The sequence below is a fragment of the Triturus cristatus genome, chromosome 8 (assembly GCF_964204655.1).
Source record: "Triturus cristatus chromosome 8, aTriCri1.1, whole genome shotgun sequence".
NCBI lineage: Eukaryota > Metazoa > Chordata > Amphibia > Caudata > Salamandridae > Triturus > Triturus cristatus.
The window spans coordinates 776,040,763-776,067,586 of NC_140591.1; the positions used below are offsets into that span (position 1 = coordinate 776,040,763).

At 44.2% G+C, this 26,824-nt stretch overlaps 1 protein-coding gene across 3 annotated transcripts in view; it reads left to right on the forward strand.

The window, feature by feature from the left end:
* The window catches only part of ATP11A (ATPase phospholipid transporting 11A), a 791,426-nt gene that overhangs the window by 441,649 nt on the left and 322,953 nt on the right, over window positions 1-26,824 (forward strand). For all 3 annotated transcript variants that reach the window (XM_085622216.1, XM_085622218.1, XM_085622217.1), the window contains exons 8-10: window positions 1,421-1,471; window positions 2,038-2,102; window positions 5,561-5,642. In XM_085622216.1, coding sequence (XP_085478342.1) covers window positions 1,421-1,471; window positions 2,038-2,102; window positions 5,561-5,642 — 198 coding nt within the window. The remainder of the gene's footprint in view (window positions 1-1,420; window positions 1,472-2,037; window positions 2,103-5,560; window positions 5,643-26,824) is intronic.

A 26,824-nucleotide genomic window follows, 5' to 3' on the forward strand; every position in this document is an offset into this window, starting at 1 on the left:
GAGATGAGATTAAAGAAGAAACAAGAAAGATCTATGAACGAGGCACAAAAAAGGAGGAAGACAAAGGAAAGGAGTGAATAAGAAAGATGAGTAATGGGGTCATAACAAGGAGGTGGAAAATAAGTAACATTGGGCTTGATTGAAGGAGCCAACAAGAGATATTGGGCTGTAAGAAAGATGGTAAAAGCAATTATGTTGTTATGTAGTGTAGACTCCTTCAGTGTGCTGAGGGAGAACGGAAGACGTAAACCGGACACAAAAATAAGGGAAGGCAATCACTGGAAGACAAAGTAGCTCATCCTGTGGTTTGAAGGCTGAGAAGCAGCGAGATCGGAGTGGAAGACCCCTTGACCATTCCTCCTTCCCCTCTTTGCTCCTTACTCCATCCAACTTCTCGTTCGCCCAATTTTCCCTCTGTACGCTCCCTGTAACCCACCACGCCAACATCTTGTGTTTCCTTTACCAACCCCAGTATTTCCTCCTTACGCCATCTTATAAATATTGCGGGGACTGGATTTTGCTTTTGTGCCATAGACATGAATGGCGTGCTCTATTGAAGGCTCCCTTTCCTTCAGTTCCGTCTTATTTCTGTTGCTATGTCAAATGAATGGCAGATGGCAAAATAAACTTCGTTGTAGTTCTTCCTTTCTTGCTACGTCAAGAAACTAACAAAAGTCTAATGAAAACTCCCTTACTGTATGGCCTTTGTTTGAGATGGAACTAAAAGCAAAACTTCATCATAGGTGAGGGAGCCTTCTATGCTGCTCGCCTTTTGTTTCCTGTCTGGCTTTAATGTGCAAACACCGCATACATTAGCACATTATACATTTAGTTACGCAAACACGGTGTATAATGCCATCTCCCTATGTGAAGAGGTGGACGGCTGTTTGGCTGCGGCACCAGTACTTCCCACCACACTACGTAACCAGACCTATACTGGAGTACTACAAGCAGAGGGCAGTCATAGTTCTCACTACTGTTATAGTTGGGCATCGTAATGTTAGACTGGCTCTAGGTGTATAGTTTGTGGAGTTATATTTGGAGCCGTGGTAATAAATATAGTTTAAAAAATGGAGAAAGAAGAGATGGAGGAGATGAAGAAGAGGGTATCGTAGTAATATGTTGGCATAATATCTGTTTTTCTACGTACATTTGGAGTTAAATTAGTTGAGAGAGATTTGGACACAAAGCCAATCCTAGGCAGCAGCTGAAGCCCGCATTAACATATTGCAGCCCCTATGACTAGTGTCAAGCCTTCCTGTAGGTTTTATTAAACGATTTGGTGAGGATGTACTGCTGTGCAGGATGTGGTTTTGTAGAAATGGATTTTCATGAAGGCTGTGACCGTTTACTTAAATTGATAAAACAGTGTATACCACTAAACTAAAATATATGTTTTTAACATGTATTTGCTTTGCAGATTTGTTGGCAGAATAAATATTTACAAGGAGCGAGATGAGACTGCTGCAAGGTAAGAGATTATTTTTGATTTCAAAAATGTTTGTTTCATGTCCTACTTTTTGGCACAGGTATATTTCTTATACTTTCTTTTTATTGTCGTTTTCAATAAAGGTAGTTGCAGAAACTCAGGATCCCCGTTGTTAAGTCCATGTGCATGTGTTCACATTTTCAAGTCTCTCTGAGATGCAGGAGAGGTATATCTGCAGAGTTAGAAATAGGAGTTTAGCTTATGTAGTATATCCCAAAAATGGGAAGCAGAGATGAGTCAAGCAACTGACACGCTATGAATACAGCCGCCCAAAATGGAGGACACACTAAACTAGATTACCCTGAGAAGTTTAGGGCAAAATGACAAACGTTTGCGGAATAACCCATTTAGTGAACTAAAACTGTGCATGTTTGATCGTACCTGTGTTGTGTGTCCTACCAAACCTGAGTTTTTCCCACTATATTGTGAAACGTGAGGTGTAGAAGAAATATCCGATTTTCTTATTGTTTATGTTTCGTGTTATCTTTAATTCCACAACCTAACCTTTTGATAAATACACGTCTGGTTTGCTCTTTCTCGTCTGCCAGGCCTTTAGGATCTGAAAATCTGCTGCTCAGAGGTGCTACGTTAAAGAACACAGAGAGAATATTTGGTAAATATATTATTTGAATGAATCAGAGAGGCATGGATTGGAAAGGGCGGGCGGACGGATGACGGTGCCAGACGTTTCCTTTATTCATGCATTTTGTTATAGTTTAGATCCGGGCCCACTGCCATTGGCAGCTCCGAGATAAGACTATCAGTATTGACTTGTTGCTAACCTCACATTACCGTGATGGCTGCTGCACGCCGCGATAAAGTGTGCGCGAGAGGCCTTTATTGGCGCGATAAGGGAATCAGAACAACATAGAGAGAAGATAAGACAGCAGTGACGTTTATCATGCTTTCCATAGCACAGCCTGCACCCCAGCCAGCCGAGGCTAAATTATTGGACAGTGTGGCTGGGCAATATTTCTCGTAGCGTTGTCCTGGCTACACCATGACGTGGATGTGGGTGTCATCCCATAAAGGATGTCCTGTTTAGGTAGATGGGCCTGCTTACACATATCTCTGGGTCTGGCTGTTACAAGTAACAGTGGCACATTGCAAACCAATTAGGACTGTTTAGTGGACCAGTGTATGATACACTTTGAGGCTAAAAACCCTATAATTCCCAAAAAACAGGATTTACGACTGACCCAAAATTAGTGTTTTGCAATGTAGCAAACCCTTTTTACAAGTTGGAAAAACCATTCGGACTCACAAAAGTAGTTCTACAACCTTTTCCAAATTACAGGTGGGGGCTTGTAAGTGACGTCCCATTCTTTTTTTTGAGTTGCAGTGAAATGTATAAATGCTTTGTGATTACATTTGTAATTGCTGCAGGCCGTTTATCAGTTACCGACCATTGAGGTGGAGCGTGAGAGAGTAACTGATTCACAAATGAGAAGCTGTCCCATTGGGAGAGCTTCCTCATTGGGAGTCTTGTGCGGTAGGAATGGGGAGGTTAACTGCATGCTCCGCTGATGTCTTTTCTGCAGGAAAATATATATATTTTAAGGTGCTCCTATCCCTGTCAGGCACACAGATACTCTAAAAAACCACTAAAAAACCACACAAAAAAAATATATATAAATATATATATATATATCAACAAAGCGACTCCTTCATGATATCTTCTTCCACAAACAGAGAGTCACGGACCCAAAACTTAGTGGCTGAAACCGTTTATTTAACAAGCCATATGACGCGTTTCGAGCATACAAAGTGCCCTTGATCACAATATATATATTTATATATATATATATATATATATATATATTACCTACTGGCGGTCGCCAGTAGGTAGTTATAGTTAGGACCCCTTTTCCATAGGAAAACCTCAACATTCTATTTTGAATAACTTTGGCGCCGGTCGACGAATCCTCGCGAATTTCTCAAAATAGGTGGGGCGCTACGCTCCGCTCCTACCCTGAAAGTCTCGGGGGGATTCGTCAAGCGGGGGCTGAGATAAAAGGGGGGTCCCAAAACGCGTTTTTCCCATGCATTTTTCCATAGGACCTTTAGAACGAGCTACAGCCCGAACGGCTGAACAGAATTACTAGAAATTTGGCAGAGAGGTAGTCCCTAGGTCAAGGAAGTGCCTTTTGTAGGTTTGGTGTAAATCTGTTCAGTAGATTCTGAGAAAATAGCCTTTAAATCAATATATATATCTGAGCCCGCTTACGGTACGCTTACGGTACGCTTACCGTACGCTTACCGTAAGCGTACGGTGGCGTGCGCGAGCGCGATTCTGATTGGCTCTTAGATCTTAGTAAACATTCGAATCGGCCGAAACCAGGAAGCGGCGTCCGCCATTTTGTCTCTCGCACTGAGTGTTGTTTATCAAACATGATGGCCAAAAACATGTTACGGGGCTGTTTTGACAACTCCCTCCCACATAGTCATGTTGAGGGAGTCCCCAAACATCCCCCAAGAGCAAAAACGGTTTTATTTTTTTTTCGGCAATTTCGCGGGGTACGCTTACCGTACGCTTACCGTACGCTTACCGTACGCTTACGGTAAAAAAATAAAAATAAAAAAAACACTATCCACACTTACCCCACCCCCTGTGCTTTTGGTGGCCGCAGGCCACCAAATGTGCAGGGCTTATTAATAGAGAAAAAAAACGTAATTTTGGCAACATGAAATTATAAAATCGAAATAAAAAAAACACTATCCACATTGACCTCACCCCCTGTGCTTTTGGTGGCCGAAGGCCACCAAATGTACAGGGCTTATTAAAGTTGATAAAAACCGTGCACGGAACGAACTGCGTTAAGTGGGCGCGCACGCCACAAATGGCGTAAAGTAACTTAGCATTTAAAAAACCGTACAAATTCACTGAAAAAACCATAGGTTTCACACACGTTATAGTTAGGAAATAGCATTTAAAAAACCTTGCTAATTCACTGAAAAAACCATAGGTTTCACACATGTTATAGTTAGCTGGACATTTTACTGATAAAAAACCAATGAAATTCCCCCGTTATAGTTACTGTAGGCAACTATAACTCACGCGACCGTAATCCTCTGCTGATGACATATGTGTCTTTATGAAAAAAAAATATTTGTAATATATGTATAGCTAAAATTTAATGGAAGAAGACATGGGCAAATAAGTGTCTAAATACAGTATTAGCATCAGCAGAGGATTACGGTCGCGTGAGTTATAGTTGCCTACAGTAACTATAACGGGGGAATTTCATTGGTTTTTTATCAGTAAAATGTCCAGCTAACTATAACATGTGTGAAACCTATGGTTTTTTCAGTGAATATATATATATATATATAGTCATTTAAGGAATGCGAACACAGGGAAATACGTTGTCTGCCCCTTGCAGGCCTTCGCCTCTGTGCTCGCACCCATTCATAGAGGTTCGCAAAATGTAGCCTATCTCCTTAACCCGTTCCGTGCTCACGACGGAACCACTCCGTCATGAGCCACGGGCGCCGTGTGCTCATGACGGAGTGGTTCCGTCATGCTGCGGCCGTTGGCGGCCGCTCCACCCACGCGGCGCTAATTCCCCGCCTGTGCGGGCCATTAGCGCAGTGGGCGGAGTCGTGACGGAACCACTCCGTCATGAGCACAGCTCGCCCGTGACTCATGACGGAGTGGTTCCGTCACGAGCACGGCGGCGCCGCACTGCCCCCAAACCCCCCCAGCGCCGCGGCGGAATTCGTGCCACGGCGAAGGGGTTAATATTCACAAGGCAGGAGTTTTTACAAATATCTTTTTAGTGATGCAGCTTATTAGTAATTTAATTCCAGCACAATTTTAAGAAAGTTAGCAAACCGTTTGGCATGCAATTGGCACACCCTGGTTTGTGAACTTCCCTTAGTACCCTTACTTCATGATGAGGGAGGGGGGAGGGAGAGCGAGACGGGAAAGCCCCTCAGCTAGTGCCTTCTTTGCCTTGTTGCATTTATTACTTGCCAACTTTGCTATGCGGCTGCCCTTAGATGTCTTGGATGATGTCTTTGTAAACATTGCATGGTTTTTTTTTTTACTTTAAATTTTTTTTCTCGTAGGTGTGGCTACATACACTGGCATGGAAACCAAGATGGCATTAAATTACCAGTCAAAATCGCAGAAACGATCAGCTGTTGAAAAGTAAAGTTTATCTTGTTTTCTCTGTGGGGACTTAAAATATATGCCATGAATTTTAGCTGGATATTATTTAAAAATTAATAAGCATGTATGATTTTTTTTAATCGCAAACTGGTTGCTTTGCAAAAGTTTGAATTTTCGTTAAAAGGAGAGTATTCCACTGTTGGATGCCTGAGAATTAGTTCACTGTACCACAGATTCTGGAAAAAAAGATGCATCTGTTAACATGTCCTGGGTAGGTTGAGTATCTTTGTACATAAGAAACATGTGTGAAGAAAGCGGTTTATCACATTGGGTGGTTGTGATACTTCACAGTTTAATAAACTCACTATCTGTAATGGGTCCAGACAGATTAATTTGAAAAACCGTAGGTCAACCCTGAGTAGCTGTGGCTCTGAGCAGCCAGGCTGTAAATGTAACAAGTGTAAAGCATTAAGAAGTACAAAGACAGCTGTATAACACACAAACAAGATTCTGTAGAACTCCGACACCAATCTATAAAAATAGGTTGTATTTTTATCTTTAAAATGACAACTCAGCAACAAAAATCTACTGGAGCGTTCCGGACATATGAATTTGTAAAGGAACCATAAATCACTGCCTTTTCATTTAATGCAATAAATTATTGTAATAGACCACGCTCATTGTCAAACTTTGGAAAACTTTGATACAGATGTTAACTACTATTTTGCCTTGTGTTGGCCTGAGAAATCCGACAGGGAGCGAGTTACACGGATGAAAGAGGCTTGGTTGAACAGTTATCTTGCAGGCAAAGTAGTTTCTAGTCTTGTTCCAGACCTTGTGGACAAACTGCCATAGACGTTTAAGGGAGTGGCCCTCATGCAAGGGATACAGTTCAGGATAATGAAGGCTGCTCATCCAATGACGAGAGTCCTTCTGGGGCTACTGCTTGGTCCACCGTGGAGCGACTTTGGCCACTGGGGTTGATGTCTCTTGAAGTCCGGTTGAAGTCCTGCTAAAAACTAGTTGCTACCGGTCTCTGGTTACAGCGAAACCAGCCATTTCCTTTAACTGGGGATAACTTCCAACTAGGGCGAAAACATTGCACTCCGACGGCTCTCCTGGGTCCAGCAGGCTCCGGTACAACCTTTGAGGGTCATGACTCAGTCTCCCAGGCTGCACTTCGGTGGTCAAACGTTCTTAGCTACCAACTCGCCAAGGCAGGCTCCTTCAGTGATTGTGACCCAGTAGTCAGCCAACTGACTCTTGGAGTTACCATTTCTGTCTGAGGCTCAGAGCCGACCTTTCCTCGAGCAGAGCACCACAGGTACAGTCCTTGGTTTGCTAGCCCAAGCAGCAACAAGTGCAGTCCAGTCTTAGTGCAGGCTCTTTTTACTGGGTCCAGGGAACAACAGGGAAGTCTTTTTTCAGTTCACTCTTCAGAACAGACGTGATCTCAGGTCTGGGTGCCAGGGGTGACACTTTTATACCCAGTTAGTGCCCTTGGGGATGTGGCAACTACTAGACAATGGGATACCAGGTCCTCTTATGCCTAGTGACGACTTCCTGTGAAGTGTGGCATCTATCTATCACAGAATATGGGACCAAGATGGCAGAACCCTTCTCTTGCTTTGTGGAACTCCCTATCCCACCCCAAAGGTGTGGCTCCTTGGGGGGAAAACACCCACAGAATAAAATGGTTTGAAAATGGCTCTCCCTGTGTGTCCTAGATGTCAACCTGTATGCAAGAACAAATAAGCAGCCCTTCATGTGTTTCCACCATTTACCTTTCAAAGTTGCCCTTTGAAGCTAGCCTTTGTTCCTGCCAGAAAAAAGTCACACTTCTCCCAACAACAGCCCCTTTGTGTTTCTTCCTGAGAGCTGTTCACGCCTCACCCCAGGAGGGTTGAAGGCTGTCTTGTGGCCAGCAACCATTAACGTTTACTGGAAAGTATTGGGCGGCCAATTTGCTTTTTAATAAAGTTGTCACTTGTGCAAACTTACATTAAATTCAACTTGAGCCTACAGTGAAGTATCATTATTAGTAGTTCAATTCAGAAGTTAGCACTGCTGAGATGTCAGCATGTAACTCTATATTTCCCAGTGGGGCTACTATAGCCTTTCCACAGTAAAAACGACATGCAAGGTTTTTACTATCAGGACATTTAAAGTTAAGATCTACTTGTCCAATTTTTTTATATAATGCACCCTGCTCTAGGGCTCAGTAGGCCTGCCTTAGGGGTGACTTATAAGTAGCACTTCCAGTTTTCCGTTTTTACTGATTTTTACAGTTAAATACAGACAGAAAACTATTGTTTTTCCTGTCTGTATTTATTTTTAAATACAGAAAATAGGCCTTCTTTGGATGATTTTTTTCTATTGTCAGTCACGAGTGCCAGGTTAGTAGGTGCACAGATTGAGAGGTAGGGGAGGTGAAAAAAGACAACAGATTTCCAAATTAAGCTTCAGTGCAGATCTACAGTTATTTATGCTTGTGATGGTGAGCGTTCCCCTCGCCATCTCAGCGCCGGCGGCGACCGACCCAACATGGCCGCCGGCGGTCATCCCGGAAGTGTAAGTGACGGACTAGTTGTTTCTCCGGAAGGGGCGGGTACGTCCGCTACAAGAGGCTGGCCAGAGGAGGCGAGAGGTGGTCTACCGGCGAGACGGAGCGACGAGGAGGGAGAAGAGCGGAGAGCGAGCGGCGAGGAGAAAGAAGAGTGGAGAGCGTGCGAGAGAGAAGAGCGGAGAGCGTGCGAGAAAGAAGAGTGGAGAGCGTGCGAGGAAGAAGAGCGGAGAGCGATCGATAAGGAGGAGGAGTGGAGAGCGAACGACGCAGAGGAGAAACCGGACAACGACAGCTCGTGGAACACTGTCCCTGAGACCGCCGATCTCCCTGGAAGTAAGGAGACTGGGTCTCCCATCACCACGGCCCCGGGGGAGGTTCGTGGCAGCAGGCAAGTGCCGAGCGGGTACTTGGGAGTCTTTAGGGGGCTGTGGGGACGCATGAGGGGCACTCACAAACAGTCACCTGACATCTCTTCCCCATTAGGCACTTAAACACTTGCGACAGGGCCCTGGTGACGGTCAGCACTGCCTTTGCCCCTCCCCTCCCTGATAATACCCATATCCGTACTATTCTATAGGCTAAAGCCTGGTTTGTTTTCTTTCTCTTCCCACCCCGTATGTGCCTACACCCACGAACACCAGTGTGACGAGACCGGGGTACCTGGAAGAGACCCAAGTGGAAGAATCCGCCCGAGGACGCCTAGAAATCAGAAAACCCTGCTATCTTACTTATCTATGTGATGCTAACATAGAGACCGTGACAGAAATAAACAAACACTAAAGCCTACAAACCGTGTGGATAATACTTGACACAGGGGGAGGGGACACCCAGCCCAAGGGAAAGACCACAATGCTATTCTACAATGCAGGTGTAATGCTATTGCACTGCATACTGCTGAAACATTTTGAACAATTAAATGTGAGAATACATTTATCAGTTAAATGTGGAAAAATACCCATTGCAACTTCATTTATACAGAACACACAAAATAATAAATAGATAAATACAGAAAAAAATCAAGCAAAAATATAAATATGGATAAATACAGACGGAAATGTCAAAAAAATAAATACCATAAAACCGGGAGCCCTACTTTTAAGTATTAAAAAGGAAGATTTGGGCTTTGCTATTACTTTAAATGGCAAAGTCTAGTTAGCAGTTTGAACCTGCTCTGTCAGCCAGAATGGTGGGTTGAGAGTCATACTTTGCTTTGTCACACTCTTGGTGCAAAGTAAGTGCTGCAGTCCACGAGAGACACTTTAACTTCCAGGCCCTGGGGGATCCTGGTACCATATACTAGGGACTCAAAAGTTAGTTAACTTAGGTCAACTGTGGGTGGACCAGTCTGACGCATACCTATTAAAGGACAGGGCACTGGCACTGAAGTCTGTTTAGCAGGCCTCAGTGCACTTTCAAAGTTGAAAAACCAGCAGCATCAGTCCAAAAACGAAGGGGTGATCATGCAAAAAGAGGCAATTTTTTCTTACAACATTCTATTTGCTTTGATTGAGTTGCTTCTCTACTTGGTCATAAACGGAAAGTTAAAGTTTCTCAAGTACATGCGTGATTATCTTGTCCAGACCAGGGTTTTAGTTCCGTCTTTTGCTTTAGCTGTTTCGCCAAATATTGTTTTTCTGAAAATGTCATACATAATCTACGTGTATAAAGAGGCTTTTAGTGATTCGACTTCACCCATTGGCCTGTTAAATTGTTGCATTTTGCTTCCGCCGACCACATCATATAGCACAGGGAAGTGAGTCAGCCCACTATTCTTATTATCTCCCTTCACTTTGAGTGTCTGCACAAAGCCTGTGCACATTATTTATATCCTTCTAAAAACGTTTCCTCTTTTTCCAGTCACAAATCTGGTTCTGTGTTTAAAAAATATATATTTATTTTTTACATTTATTATACTGGCTGTTTATTTTTCCTTGTCTCAAGATCTTCAGTTAGATGGCAATTAAACTTTCTGTCTCCCATCTTAGGTTGTTATAAAGTGGTTAAGCGGCACTGTGGTATTATAGCTGCCTGCAGTTTGAGTGCTTGGTTTGGTGGTGAAATGTACCCTGTCTGCTTCATTAATAATAATAATAATAATAAAATGCATGGCACAACTGAAAGGCCTTTTATTTTATTTTTTAACAAAATCACTATTAAAGTGAAAATATGAGTGAATGTTTTTTAATTAGATTTTTTTTATTAGAAACAAGTGGCTGCAATATTTAGGTGGCTGCGTGTTTTTCTTTTTATCCAGTTTATTTTTGTGGCATGTGCTTGCAATAAAAAAATAAATAATTATCGCCCTGCTTGCTAAGGCTTTCCTAAGCGTGTTTTGCTTTGCATTCCGGTAACGATAGTCTTGATTTCACAGTGGTATAATCAGTAGCATCTGCTGGCCCCAGGGTGAGCGCCAACTCCAAGAGCACCCTTGTCTTTTCTGGGAGCTACACTGTTACGCGCAGTCCAGTTCTGAAAGGAGGAAAGCTGTAATGAAACTACTCGTAACACCTGAGGGTGTTGCTGATGTTTGTGTAATAGGTAACTGGATATGGTTCTGGGTGAGTTTTTGAAAACTTAGTTTGGACACAGGACATAGTGAGACACTCATGTTCTAGTAACCTACGTTAGTAATTAGATTATGATTCATCCATTTTGAGTTTGCTTGTAGGCTTATGACAAGGTTGCAGTTTCATTTGAGATCAGTGTTGTCCAGAAGCGTCTTTTGTGGATGACTAAATTGTTAGATATTGAAACTGCTCTGCCCTCAGTGAGATTAACCCCTGCCTTTCAGTATTTTTTCCCGTCAGTTACACTCTGGATATACATTCCTCACACCCTACCAATCAGTGAGACTGCAGCTTATTTGGGCAATGATAGAAAATACAGGATGTTTAAAAGACTTTGACTGTTTTCTCGAGTGATTAATTATTCTTTGGTGTTTACAGCAGCAAACGGAGTAGGAATCATTGTAGCTGAAGGCCTATTCCCGCTTAATAAAAATTACTGTATCCTTGGGAACAGGCAGTTTTTTCTTGAAGAAGGCTTAGATCTAAGGTAGATTGACTCTCTTGCCTTCTCAGGCAGGTACATTATTTTCATCTCAATGTAAAGGATTACATACCTGAGTTTCCAGAATGGAATCTCAGGCATGTCACATGTTGTGCCCAGAAATCCAGTGAGAATAGCAAAGTCATCAACTAGGAGTGCTGAATGGCTGCCTCCGTTACCTCCAAGTCGCTATACTCAGCCACATTTCAAGGGCCCCTCAGCAATAGCAAAATGTGGTTAGAAGAGAATCCTACAAACCTAAATATCTAGTACTTGTACTGTGACAGAAAGTTCGCCTCCTAAGTTTCCTGGAGTCTCCAGAAGCTTGGTCAAGCAGTCAAGGCTTTGCTCAAAGACGGTGGTGAGGTCGACCTAGTTACTGTAGAAAATGACCATCTTTTGTGTGATGTGCCCCCAGATTTTTGCCCTGTCTGTTTTTGGTGGCTGTAGAATTGTGAATTTTAGCCCTGCTAACTAGTAGTGACATGCCTGTGTTCCCCCTTTAAACATCGATGAATTGGCATATTCCTGATTGGCGTATTTAACTTACCTTTAAGTCCCTAGTATATGGTACAAAGTGTACACAGGGCCTAGAAGCTAAATACTACTGGTGGACTGTAGCACCTATTGTGCTTCCGCTAAAGTGGCAGTGAAAACATGGCTTCAGGTCTACTACTGTAGCCTGACTGGAGCAGTATAAAAACTGCAGTTCGACCTGTCACAATAAATTCTGCTTACAGATGTAAACCTTCCTTTTAAATATTATTTAGTCATCCATAAGCAGGCCTTGTAACCAACAAGATAGGGTGCATGGCACTCAAAATCTATTTTCATTGTAGGAAAGCAGGCAGACCCATTTAAAAACACAGGCAAGCAATATTAAATAGCGATTCTGCTATCTCACGGTAGGGACCCGCTAGACACATGATTCACTGACTCTCTTTAATATTTATTAAAGTCAGCTTTTTGATAAATGTTAGGGAAAATTCATTAGGGAAAATTACCTTTTTCTTCCCAAGACTTCTAGAAGCTAATTTACATGAGCTATCCACCTGTCACCCAGCTGGTAATTAGCCCTAAATGAGGTGTGAAAACTGCACCAGAGTAGAGACAAAGGACTGGGTGTGGGGAGGTGTTTTTGTTACTCTGTCAGGATGACCTTTTAGGCTATGTCCAGGACCTTAATTTACTTCGGATGGGCCTTCCTTGTCACAGGCAGGTGTCAAATGACACCTGGGTAGGCCCCTTCCTTTGCCAGCCCAGTCAGGAATTCCCCAAACACAGTGGGGGAGAGATGCCCCCAAAATTGGGTTGGAGAGGCCTCATAGGAGGCCTGCTCATTACCCTGGCCACACCTATGGGTGAGTACACAGACTTTGCTCAAGGGGAGAAGAGTTTCATAATTTTGGGATTTAGCAGTGTTGTGGCAATCTGGGATTGTTTGCAGTAGGTAGGGTCACTCCTGGAAACATTGACCCTGTTGGCAGAGGAGAGGCCAGTAGTCATCCCCTCCCACAAGCTAGTGCCAATAATAAATGTGGCATCTCCAGGAAGCGTCTTCAGAACATTAGTGGATCTGAGAAAGATCAGAAGATGACAGACCTTTCGGTGATCTGAGAAGGACTGGACCTGCTCCCTCTTGTGCCCAGGACAAAGAAGTGGACTCCAAGGGCCACAAGGTGGACATTCTGTTCAAGCTACACACATACAAAAATCTACATGGTGCCTTTTTCTGTAACTTCACAGCTGACCACTTCCAGCTGGACCTGACCCAAACCCTGCTTTTTTCCTATGCTGAAGTGAGTCCTGACTCCCAAGTGCTGTTCCTGAAGTCCTGGAACTTCTCCTATCACCCCTGGAAATCTGGAGCATTTTCAACTGCAAACGTCTAGAGGAGGTGGGCTAATCTGCCAAGCTCTTCTGCTGGGGTGAAGATTCAGGGTTCTACCGCTCAGAGCTTCTCCGCAGCAACTAATATAGTTCAGCTGGACCTCACAGAGAAGGTATCCGACCTTGTAGAACCCTCCCCTAAAACATGCAGCCATGTCCTGCTGAAGGATTCTGAGCTTCGAACAGTGACAAAGTGCGAACAAGGAGATCTTTACCTGAGTGAGAAATTCAAATTTCTCCAGCTTTGAGCTTTTTGTGCCAAAACCAGTTGCTTCAACTTGACCAGGTCCAATGGTTATCCAGGCTCTTGGAGCCCTCTTCAGCTATAGCCTGCTGGTTTGCCCTGTTGAAGAACTTTGATTCCAATTTTTAAGACAAAGTCCCAAGGTGAACACTCCCACCATGTTGAACCTGGTTTCTGTATCCGACCCATGCTCCATTGTTGTTGGCTCAAATCTGGCTGAACTTTGAACATTATTTACCTACCCACAAAGTGAAGTAACTTGAATGGCCTGAAGGGAGCCCTTCCAATTGCTATTTTGTGCTTTGGAACCACAAAAAATCACAAAATTAACCTGTGCTTAACCCTCTAGTAGCTTGGCACAAAGCAGTGCGATTTAACGTAGAGGCAATATGTAAAGTATTTATGCAGCACTTAAACGGTATTTAAGTAAAAACACAAGAAAAATACAAAAAAACAAAAAAATTGAGCAAATTTAATAAATAAAATGATACCAGATTGACAAAAATCTAATACGTAAAACTGGAGATATTCAATTTTAAAAGTTTTAGGGAAAATAGTGCCTGTAAGCACAAAAATCCACTTGCGGTCATCTGGTCACGTTAGACCAGCGGAAAGTGACAAGTTTAGGCTGACCGCAAGGAGTGCAGGCTGGACACTGGGACCAAGTTAGTCCCACTGGAAAGTTACCTCTTAAGTTCGGACCAAAGAGTTCCATTTGCGTTGGGGGAGGCCACGAGGCAAAGGCTTCTGGCGCGAAGAGCAGGTCGTGGACGGTCGTTGCTATAGTGCGATGATCCGGTCGTCACTGGAGTTTTGTGTTGGCGGTTGTTTCAGGCTGCCGTTGATGTAGCGCAAAGTGTTGGTCAGGTGTTACCAGTCATTGCTGGTAGTCACTGTCTGCACAAAGAGCAGGTCTTACCGGAGCTTTGTATTGGTGGTCATCGTGGACGGCAGAGTTTCGGCATGAACAAGCCTGTTCATGGTTGCAAGGAGCCCAACTTCAGGATTTTCACCATTTCTTCTTGGACGAGCTTCCACTTATCGCAGCTAAGGATCCAGGATCTGAGGGCACCTCTTGGGGGTTAGTACTGAATCCAGCAGAGATCAGCAGCAGGGCTCAGGCCGTTCCAGGCAAGTTAAATTTGAGCTGGTCAGCTGAGCAAGAGTAGTGAAGAATCTGTAGCTGATGTGTCCCTATTCCTCACACAGGCGGTCAGTTAACTGACCCTTGGAGTTACTCTGGGTACCTGGGAATCAAGGCAAGCAGGCTCAGTCTTCCTTCTTCAGACAGCAAAGCAGTCCTTTAAGTAGCAGGACAGTTATCTGGCAGCGAGGCAGTACTTTTGATTAATCAACAATTCCAGGCGTGATCTGATGAGTGACTCTGGAGGTCCAATAGTTATGGTGCCAGCCTTTGTGTAGGGGATTCCCTGACCTACCCGCAACACTGGTTCTGGAAAGTGGTTCCTTTTTCCCCTGTCTTTCTAGGGTGTCAAAAGGCAGGGTAGGCCTAGTGTCAGGTTCCTTTGCGTGTGCTGTAGGGGCAAAACCCTTTGACGTATAAATGGGGCTTGATATAGCCCCGCCGCAGTCATTCTGCCAGGATGGCCCATCCTGTCCACATCTAAGCCTCTTTTGTCACACTGTCTGGAAGCAATGCACAAACCCCATCAGCAGAGACATTTACAGTTATGTGACCCAGGAGACTGGCAGAAGGGACAGTTGGTTGGGTAAAGAAAATGTTAGCTTTCTAAAAGTGGGTGATTCAGAATTATGACTTAAAATCCAGCTTTACCATTAAACAGGATTACACTACAGGCTGCAGTGGCAGGCCTGATACATGTTTTAAAAAGGCAACTTTAGTGGGTGGCCCAATGAGTGATGCTGCCCCTAGTAGCACTTAATTTACAGGCTCTGGGTATATGTAGTACTATTTTCTAAGGACTTAAACGTAAATTAAAGGTACCAATCGAGAATATGTCAATTATACCATGTTTTAGGGAAAGGGTACAAGCACTTTTTCACTGGTTATCAGGGGGAAAATGTTCAGAGTCTCATGTCAACATAACTGATTTAGCAACAGATGGCTAAAATCAGTATGTTACCCTGCAAAAAGGGCCAAGTCCAACAATGTGTATTATTGGATGATGGTGAAAGCTTCTCAATTGAGAATATAAGTTGGTATAATTACTATGTACGACCACTATGCTGCATCCAATTATTCTACAGCTTTCATTTGTACTTACATGATTGTCTTAGCTTTTTCCAGCACTCCATTTTGACCTTAACTGTGCTTTGGTCCTTTAAATCTGCAGCCAAAGCGTACATGTTGTATTTTGAAATTCGTTTTTCTACTACAAATTAAATGGAAGATCTACGCCAGTATTTTAAAGCCTGGCACCACAAAAAATACCAAACACCACATTAACCTGTCGTTAGGTTGCGGCATACTAACATCAATATAACAGTTGGGTAATATGTATTTTCCTATCTGGACCAAGCTTATCGTACTCATAAAAGCTCCTCCAATTGGGATTAGATGTTTGTGGAAGCAAAAAAACTTAACTTTATTAAAAATGTGATCATAGACATGATGGTCTGCTAGGCCCACAGTTACAGTGATGACATCCAATCAAAGTGAGTTGCAATTCGCATAGCTGCCAAGGTTTCAGATTCCAATGTGTGACATTTTCATAATTTTAGTCTAATTATGAGTGACATTTCAACGACTGCGAGTGACACGTTCTCACAATCAAAATCAAGCAATGAAGGCTCGGGAAACATCTAAATATCAGAAATTACACCCATTTGAGCAACCTGAAGTGGAGGTGTACTAACCTAGTGTCCTGTGACAAAAACAGTAACTCATTGAGCTGGTCCACATAAAATACAGTTCTGCGATATGCTGGCGGTGTTCTGAGCTATTTTATGGTGAATCAAATCTGCCACTAGACAAAACTCTGATCGCTCTCCAGCAGGAACATTAATCATCAGAGTTATCCTTTACATTTTTATTGTTGCCTGGAAATTGCACATTAGTTGCAGGTTCTTTTAAACCCACACATTGTTTTGAAGCACAGCACCACAACCCAGCTCATCTGCACATGGGGCTGAAGCACAAGTTAACAAAAGGATGTCTGTAACAAAGGCAATAACCGACGGAACTATCCTCATAATCCAAGTCTGTGATATTCATGGTACACATTCTTTGCAGCAGGTACATGAAACCTCTGCGCTACTTCATGGTAAGTCACAACTGCCACTAAACAAAAGCGGGAACATTAATTATCAGAGTTTTGTTTGACTTACCAACTCACTCATCCCATTAGACTTATAAAGAACGTTTATAGTTGCTAAGGTTCTATCGAAGATAAACTACTGTAAGACCCTCTATTTGGGAGTACAGAAGCCTTTGCAGTCGAAGCTTCAATCTTTACAGAATGCGGCAGCCCGCTTACTACTAAAAAATCAAAAATTGAGTTCCATATTAAAGAGCATTAGGGATCTACACTGGCTGCCTGTCCAGGCTAGCTTAACATTTAAGGCCTTTTTTATTGTACATAAGGCTCTCCATGGTTCTGGCCCTTCTATCTTTTAGAAGTCCCTTAGGTGGCATGTCCCTCGACATGACCTAATATCATCCACCACCCTGTAAAGAAGGCAAATTGGCGAGGGCAGAAATCTTTTCCATTTGGCCTGTAAGCTGTGGAATTAAAAATTTCCTAGCTATCGTAAAGGAAAGTTTCACTTCTATTGAGCACTCGGAGGCGAGGATTGTGTCTTCTTTCTTCACATTTATTGAACAGCAGCCATATAACTTTTAAGACAAAACTACTTTTCCCATGAAACATCGGGAAAAATGTAGTTAAAAAAACAACCAATAGGAACAGAGTAAGTGTCCAATCAGCATGTAGCCAGTCCAACATAGTCCCTTTTCTGTGTCCCCTTGTTCTCTTTTGTAGCGCGGAGTCAGCCATAGGATCACCGTCATGCAACCTGTTTATTAGCATCAGATCCTGCAAGACGAGGAAGATTGTCACCACTAATGCCTTCAACTACTAAAGCCTGTGTGGAGAAGTATATATCAACAAGCAAAGCAATAATCCGTATTCAAGATAAACATTTTCATAGGCGATTGTAAATGCAAGAATTACTTACTCCAATACGGGGAGGGTGATCTCCTTGAAGGGATCCCTAGGGTGGGATAATCCTCGCCTCCGAGTCCTTAATAGAATTCAAACTTTCCATTACGGTAGCTAGGAAATTTTTCATTCTATGTCAGGACTGGAGGCGAGGATTATGCTAGTTTAAAGCTTGCTTACCAGGAGGTGAGCCATTTTAAGCACAGGCTTGAAATAGAACCTTTTTAAAGTTGAGTCCGAAGACCAGACTGTCGCGTTGAGTATATCCTCTAAACGGGCTCCCAAGCTGAGGGTGCTCCAAAAATCCTAAGTTCAATACCAGCTTCCTGCATCACCCATCTAACCCACTTAGCTATAGTGGGGGAAGAGACTGCCTTAAAATGCTTACGAAGAGCAATGAGCAGCTGTTGCTCTCTGGGGGACCAAAACTCCTCGATCATCTCCTCGTATGCTTTCAAGCATCGCACCACGCATAGTTTAGGAGAGTCTGGGAATTCTGGGTGAGAAATTACTCTTGTATGACACTTTGTCCTTCTGTGGAGAGTAAAAGTTACCCTAGTTGGGGAAAAAATCCTGCCTGTGATGTCTAATGCCCTCATGTCAGAAACACGGCAGCAAGATACCAGGCATAGCAACATAGCCAGTTTGGCCAACAATCCTTTCCTAGACAAAAAACGATTAGGTTGCCAGGAGAGAAAAAGATTAAGGACCTGATTGACATCCCAAAAGGCAGAGTAGCGAGGTTCTGGCGGAAGAGAGAGTCTGATATCTTGTAGTAACATGCATATTAAGGGATGCTCTCCCACCGCTGTGTCATTGATCGGGGTGTGCCCGGCTGAGATGGCTGACCGGAATGTGTTAATTGACCTGTAGGCCAGACCTTTATGGGCTAAATGGGCAAGAAAATTAAGGATGTGGACTACATCCGCGTCCAGGGATTGAGGTCCCTTCACATACACCAACCGCACCATTTTCCCCAAGCAGATTTATACCTCTTGACCCTACTGTCTGCCCACGACCTGGACATGAGGATCTCAGCTTTCTCTGAAAGTCCCGGGACTTCCCAACGTCTCCCGTAATCAGCCACACCATGAGCCACAATGCATTCTCTTGAATCTGAGGATGAGGAACTTGGTCGGGACTCTTGAGGAGAGTCGAAAACTGCGGCAGTAGGATTGGAGAATCCCAAGAAAGTTCCAGAAGAACTGGAAACCAAACTTGTGACCTTCAAAGGGGGGTGACCAGAACAACTTCAGCCCTATGTCTCCTGACTTGTGCCGTCACCCTTGTGATCATCGCGATGGGTGGAAAGGCATATACTTTCTCCAGACTCCAGTCTTAGAGAAACGCATCTGTGGCTACCGCTAGAGGGTCTGGCCTCCAGCTGAAGAAGCGTGGAAGTTGGTTTCCCAATCTTGAGGCGAATAGGTCTATCGAAAATGGACCCCACTGGGAGTTCAGAGCCGCAAACACTTCCGGATCGAGCTTCCAAAGGCTGGAATCCTTGAAGTTGCAGGATTGAAAGTCTGCTGCTTGATTCTCGCGGCCCGGCAAATACTCGGCCATGACCGAGACCTGATGGACCAGATGCCAAAAAACGGGCGCTAGGTCTGAGAGGGCTTTGGATCATGTGCCCCCTGAATGATTGATGTAGCGGACCGCTGAAATGTTGTTCATCTTCAGGAGGACACATGACTGAATAGACTCTCTTGTCCAGCAACGAACTGCGAACAAACCTGCTAGAAGTTCTAAGCAATTTATGTGTAATCATCACTCTTCTGGAGACCACAAGCCTCCTGTGGTAATAGCGCCACACATGGCCCCCCAGCCCGTCCTGCTGGCATCGGACTCTATAACTAAATCTGGTGCTGGCCCGAAGATTGCTCGGCCATTCTAGGCCTCCATATGGCAAAGCCACCAATGGATTTCTTCTCGAGCCTCCTCGAACAGTGACACCTTGTGGGAATAGGGATGACCTTTGCGTAAGTGAGAAGCTTATAAACTTGAAGGGCCCGGTAATGCAGGGGACCCGGAAAAATGGCCTGAATCGATGATGAGAGGAAGCCCACCACTCGATCTACCTGTCTGAGAGTCACTTGTGATTTGAACAGAGTGTGGCCTAATTTGTGCCGAATTTTCACTACTTTCCTGGATGGAAGACTTAGATTAGAGGCGGTGGAGTCTATCACGAAACCTAAAAATGTCACCTTCTGTGAAGGAGATAAGAGAGACTTCTTCTCGTTGATCACAAAGCCTAGGCTCTGCAACAAATTCACCACCAACCAGAGATGGGAAAGTAACTGGCGAGGACAAGAGTCCATAAGAAGCAGATCGTCCAGATAAACCATCATTTGTATATCTTGAGTCCTGAGATGTTCCACCACTGGTTTGAGCACCTTGGTGAAGCACCAAGGAGCCGAGGACAGACCGAAAGGAAGGGAAGCAAATTTGTATGTCTGATTTGTCCAAGTGAATTGGAGGAACCTGCAGTGAGGTGGAAAGATTGGAATCACCAGGTAGGCGTCCTTGAGGTCCAATCGGATTATCAAGTCTAGAGGTCTCAACACATCCCTGAGGAGATGGATCCCCTCCATTTTGAAATGGTGGTAGACCACCAACTCGTTGAACTTGCTTAAGTTTAGCACAGGTCTTTGGCCTCCCATCGGTCTTGTCGACCAGAAAAATATTGCTGATAAAACCCCTCGGGTGGGGGAAGACTGGAAGAATAGCGCCCTTGGAGAGAAGGGACGCGACGTCTTGGTCCACCAGAAGAGGAGCCTGTTGAGAAAATTGGATGGGACGAGGGAGGACCGCTGGGAGGGTTCTCCGAAAAACTCTACGTGGAATCCTTGAATAGTTTGAAGGACCCATGCATCTCCTGTGATGGAAGTCCACACCCGGATAAAACTCGCCAGCCGCCCCCCTACTTTTAAGTGGGAAGATGGGAGTACACTCACCGGGGCTTGAGAAAGTTGCTGCTCCTCTATAACCTTTGCCCTTGCCACGATGTCCCCTCATAGGGTAGAAGTTTCCTTACCTTGTCTGTTCCTGGTATTGTCTGGGACCTTGTCCTTTCTGATGGTACTGGTTGGATCCACGGCCAGTTGAGCAGCCCCTACCTCGACCGGTCCCGCAGAAAACCCGAGGGAAAACCCTCTTGATGGTCGTCTGCGCCTTATCTAGGGAAGCGAAGGTGTTGACGAACTTCCCTAGTTCTTTTACGAACGGCTCCCGAAGAGCCCTCCTTGTGCCACTGCTCCTGCTTTGGAGTCTGGCAGATGCCCCAATTTAGGGTCCACTTTTATGAACAATGAGCGGCGACGCTCTGTTGATAGGGCACAATTAACATTACCCAAAAAACTATAGTTCTCTGAGCCCACCCTGGGTTTTCTGGCTAAATAAGGGCACCTGATGTTTTCGCCTCCTCAGCCATGTTGATTATTTAAGTGAGGGGTCCCAGGGCATCCAGGAATTTGTCCTGGCATCCTCGCCACGAACGATCAATACCCTTTTGAGGGTCCTTTATAAATTTCTGCAAAAAGGTGGCCATACGCGGGATTAATTTCCGGGGTAAGGGCCACCTTCCCCTCTAATGATGGGCAAGGACATTCTGCCTGGAGGTAGTTACGTGCTTCCTTTTTGAGAGGTCTGCGGATGCGTCCTGCTACATAGCATGCGGCCTTATCGGCCAGGGCCCATTCAGAAGACCGTGGATGTATTATGTCCTCATTGTCAAACATGTCCAAAATATATTGGGAGGTATTAGAGGGCCGAGAGGAGCGGCCGTGATTGGAAGGACCAGGTTCATTGTCCGGATCCCCTGGACCCTTGGGAGTGGGGTGGGGGGGAAGGAATGTTAGGAGGAAATCCCCCATCTCCTACTGGCAAAGCGGGTTGTGTCGCAAGAAAAGCTTGACGCAGCCTGTCAAAGGAGTCCAAATCCACCCCTGCCTCACAAGTACGTTTTGCAGGGTGCCCCGCTGAATCTGTTAGAGTAGGGGTAGAACCCAAAGTGTTTGAGGGGGGAATGGAGGGCGTGGGCGGTTGTGTAAACTTTTCAAACGCCCGAGCAATTTGGCGGGAGAGTCTCTCCTCCAAGGGAGTCATAGCCTCCTCCACTGCCCGATAGAGTGAGGCGTCCACCGCATTGTAAAAATCATCATCCCAGGGGAGGTGTGCCATAGGATCCTCCACCCCCTGGGACTCATCCTCATAGTCCATGAGATTAAATTTAAGTGGACTAGTGAGGGGGAAAAAAATGAATAATTAAGTCTGTGTGACAGACTGGCAGCCCTTTTCAAGTGGCCACTTATTGGGGGACTGGGTGGCAGTCCAAATGTATGTGCTAGGTTTTCGCAGGATTTGTTACTGGATCTAAGCCCTGGGACACTAGCCTGGAGTGTGGCAGTTGATAATATGGCCGGACTGGGTAATGTGTCCCAAGAAGCCTCTTAGGGCCAAGTACAGACCTTGTCAGGCGTAGGAGGAAAAACAGTGAATACAGACTCTGCAGCTCACAATTCTTCCCCGAGCTGCAGAACGTGCAACAAATCCGATCGGCCTGATAACAAGGGCCCAATCGTTACAGACCCGTCTGGGCGCCTCCCTAATCCGAAAAAATGCAGCGGGTACAGCGCGGTCAATGAAAATCCTCTGAGTGGAATTTCAAACGAGCGCGCCACGCCCGCTGCACCTCCCGCGCCCTCTAGTGGTGGGAGGCCAACTGCACACCAGGACGGGACGCGTAAGAGCGACGATCGCTCTTGTGTCCCGAAGCTGCCTGGGTGGTTGGGGAAAACCAGAAAAGTGGCAGCAAACGCGGCATAGCTGCAAGATGAGATTCACAAATACTTCAATAGAAAAAACACATTAACTCAAACAATTACAAAATACTGACGTGAAAACGTCTCACAGAGCAGTAACGACTCAAGAGTCGCAGTAACGCTTTATAGAGCGGCAACGACTCGAGAGTCACAAATCAGTAAATTATCATGGAATTTGAATAAAATTTCATGCAAAACTATGACTAATGTCATATAACAAGAGAGAATAGAATAAGGTACTTATCTTGGCTGTGCAGCAGCGAAGAAAGACGACAAGGGGCCACTGAAAAGGAACTATGTTGTACTGGCTACATGCTGATTGGACACTTACTCTGTTCCTATTGGTTGTTTTTTTTAACTACATTTTTCCCAATGTTTCATGGGAAAAGTAGTTTTGGCTTAAATACTATGTGGCTGCTGTTCAATAAATGTGAAGAAAGAAGGCATAATCCTCACCTCCAGTCCTGACATACAATTCCATGCCTTTCTCACTGAGGTCTTAAATAAGCAGGCTGGAGTTTATAGAATCCTTGAAGACCTGGCTGTTTGCTTGCAGTGTCTAAAGTGTGTCTCTCTCTCTCATGGTCAGTGATTGCATTCATCAGCGCTAAGATGCCTTGGCATTCACGCACTTTATAAAAATATTACTTACTTACTTACTATTCTGTCAGGGGCAGTGCTTGGAAAAGTAATTCCTGTCTTGTGCTGCTGCTGTCACTGCAGCTGTCTGTGGATTCAACACACTTGGAGCTGCTGTCAGTTTCTGAAGGAGATAGGAGTGAGAGTTGCCAGCCTGGAGTGAGGGCAGGCTGGCACCAGGATGATGCTCCTCCCTGTCTGCGGTACTGTAGAATGTGTGGTGAGAGCTCATGTCTTGGCACACTGGCAGGTTCAGAGCAGGCCCGGCCGTGCAATGTGCCTTTTAAAGGCACAGTAAGCTCTCACCGCCATTTCCACCCCCGTCCCCCCACACACACAGACACAGAAACAGGACCACAAGTGTCGAAGAGGACACAACTCGAGATGTTCACTGTCATTACGTGACCAGGCCGATAGTAATTAATTTAAAATATTATACTTGTGCCGACTGTACCCTTATGTCTAGCTGGAAGACAGCTGGCTACTTAAAGCCAAAGAGGACGGGGCCAAACTTGTTTTCATCTGGTAGGAGCACCGTATTCGTCACCTTGAGATGCAAGGTTCCCGGGGCTGCGGAGGTCAGGAGACTTAAAAACATCCTGATCCTGCCAGGCAACGAACCTGCAGCCTCCTCCATAGTTGGTCTGAGATGATGTCACCTGAGATCATAAGGGGCCAATCACAGTCATACTGTAGTGTGGATGCATTGCTCGGCAAGGCCAAGGGAACAAAGCTGCAGGCCACCGTCTGTGATATCAGCCTCAGGCCAATTAGCACCTGCCTTTCAGTCGCCGTAAAATAACAGAGGCAACATGCGGCCGGTCCACCTAATCCATATGAACACAAAGTGCCGGCTGACAGTGGGGTAGGCGCCTATTAGGATGCAAGACTAATCCTAATCACCAATGGACTGATCACTGACTATGGGCCTGGGCAGCATGCGACTTGCTGTAAAACATTTCAGTGCCTCCCCAGGGGTAGAAAGTGCTATATAAATGCAATCTCAATTTAATAAATGAATTATAGTGATTTATCAGCATTTAAAGTGCAGTGCTATGCTTTAAAGGTACCATTAGGTCCCCAGTAACATGTCAGTAACTTCTGACCTTCCTTGATGACAAGTGCCCTGGGGTTGCCTCACCTCTGCTCTGTGTGATTCCAGCATTCCCAATTACAGCCTGCTGAGAGCAGGTGGTGAGAAGTAAACAACATTTTTAGCAAGTACATCAAAACGAGTTTGTGATTTGAGATCATTTGCATTCCCAATGTTCATTTTCCTGTTGCATTTATGATTTAGCCCTTATTTTTGCTTATATAAATGTTGTCCACTAGAAGCCAGGCTTCCATTTAATTCCAGGAGTGGGTCTTTCACGGTCATACAGAATTAAACATGCACGTTTCCCCATATAAGTAGCATTCCTATCACAAAATTTCCAATTCGCTCATGAATCTGATCAATAAAAGTCATGTTACAGATCTTTGCTAGGAAATGCTACGTTTTCTGTGACTGCCGATCTCTTTTTTTTGTTGAGAGAATGGGCGGCCGCAGTCCCAATGGGTTAGCCGCCAGTGGGGTGGGGTCAGGTCTGGTCGCGGGATCATCATCATGATGCTCTGCCATTGCCAAACTTCATGAACTAAACTGTCTGCTGCTCGCTGCTGCCTTTTAAAGTGTGTATTACAAAACTCTTCATTGTTTCCTGACCTGGCTGACAGGCTAGTCAGTAGCCATTGGTCACTGACTCCTCGTGACATCAGTGAATATATCCAGTAATCCCACAAAATAGAGAATCGCAAAATTTGCAGTTCCCTATTTTGCAAATGCATTTAAGGAATTGCAAATTGAGATTCCTTAAATGCGATGTAGAAAGCACCCAAGTTGTGCGATTTCTCCTTAAGAAATCGCAAATTACCACCAACTTCAAGTTGGTGGTAATTTGTGATTTCTTTGAAAAATTCACTTTTTGGCATTTTTCAAAGTGTTAGTGCGCCACATATGCACATGTGCTCATTTCAAGGGTGCAACAGGGTGTCCTTATGACACCCTTGAAATTTAATTCGCAAATTGCGAATGTCTTCCCATTCATTCCTATGGGTCTCCAGGCCCATAGGAATGAATGGGAAGGTATTCCTTAATTGCGATTCGCGAGTTGCAATTAAGGAATGCCAAAGAATCGCAAAATATTTGCGAATTTTTTATTATATCCCGTTTAGCGATTCTCAAATAGCGATTCTCTAAAAATCGCTATTTGAGAATCGCAATAACAGTATTTGATACATATACCCCTCAGATTTTACAAGAGCACTTTTCTGTTTGATTCTAAACATGAACTTCATGTTGGTAAAAAAGGCATTCACAAATACTATTGTGAGGAGAATTGTTACATTTATTTCCCATGTTCTTAAGTTTGTATGGAGCATGATTCTGTTAGACAGTATCTCAAGCTTCACTGATAATTGGAAATCTGGATAACATCTTTGGCTAAATCTTGTGATTTTTTGGTGACATCCCTTTCAGATTTGGTACTTGGTTTTCTTAGGAAGATCTTTATTTTATTTAAAATATTTTATTTGAGGCTTTTATAACTCACTCATATAACTAAAAGGCACTACAGACTGCGGGTACATCAAAGAGAAGACGGAAAAATATTTGGCCTGGAAAGTAATTCAGGAGCAAACGCCTTCCAGGAAAGCCAGTAAGGGGTTTGAAGTCGTTTATGGTTCCAAATTCTTAGAGGAAGATGTAGGTCTTCAGTTACTTTTTTAAATGTTTGATGTTGATAACATTGTAGAAATTCAGCATTTTAACCGGGATGCCTCCTATAATTCCTTTGCAGTAGTCCATGGAGTAGAGAGTAACTGAAGTGACAAGAGCGATAAACACTTTTTTGTTTCAAGGAATGAAGTACCCCACGTGGGTGACAGGGGCGGAAGAACACTTCTTGGTTACAGAGTTTAAAATAAAAAAAAATATTATTTTTAGTTGCTTTTAAACATGGACACATATGAACAATAAAATCATGAATGACTAAGCGGTCGACGGATACTGACAGTCAGTGTGAGACAGAAAACAGTACAACACTTCCTCTGAAAGAGAGCACAATCAGGTTTCGCACTGTTACATATATACATGTGCTGAGGGTCACAGCAGTGGCAACCATCGTTTCCCACAGTAGGTCGGACAATCCAGGTTTCAAGGCTCTTTTCCCAGTTCTCCCAATACCAGATCTGGTCCCTCCCCTTCTGGTCCTAGTTCCAAACCATAGTACTTTAACCATGGAGTCCATATCTTGCGAAACTTTCGAGGGCACCCCCTTGCCGCATACATCACTTTCTCCGCTACCATGTACAGATTCAGACAATTTCTCCGTTCCTGTAGTGTAGGGAGTTGGGGTGCACCCCAATACCGAGCTATATCTCTTTTAGGGGCATATGTATCAACATCTCCATTTGCGATTCTCAAATAGCGATTTTTTTGAGAATCGCTATTTGAGAATTGCAAAACGGGATGTATTTAAAAAATTGCACAACTTTTGCGATTTCTTAAAATTCCTTAATTGCGATTAGCAAATTGCGAAATCGCAATTAAGGAATACCTTCCCATTCATTCCTATGGGCCAGGAGGCCCATAGCAATGAATGGGAAGTCCTTCTCAATTTGCGATTCGCTATTTGCTAATCGCAAATTGAGAATAATTTCAAGGGTGCAAGGGTGTCATGATGACACCCTGATGCACCCCTGAAATTAGCATCTGTGCACATATGGCGCACATACATGCCCTAAGGGCATGTATGTGCACCACATGGCACTTTGAAATATGCCAAAAAGTGCATATTTCAAAGAAATTGCAATTTACCACCAACTTGAAG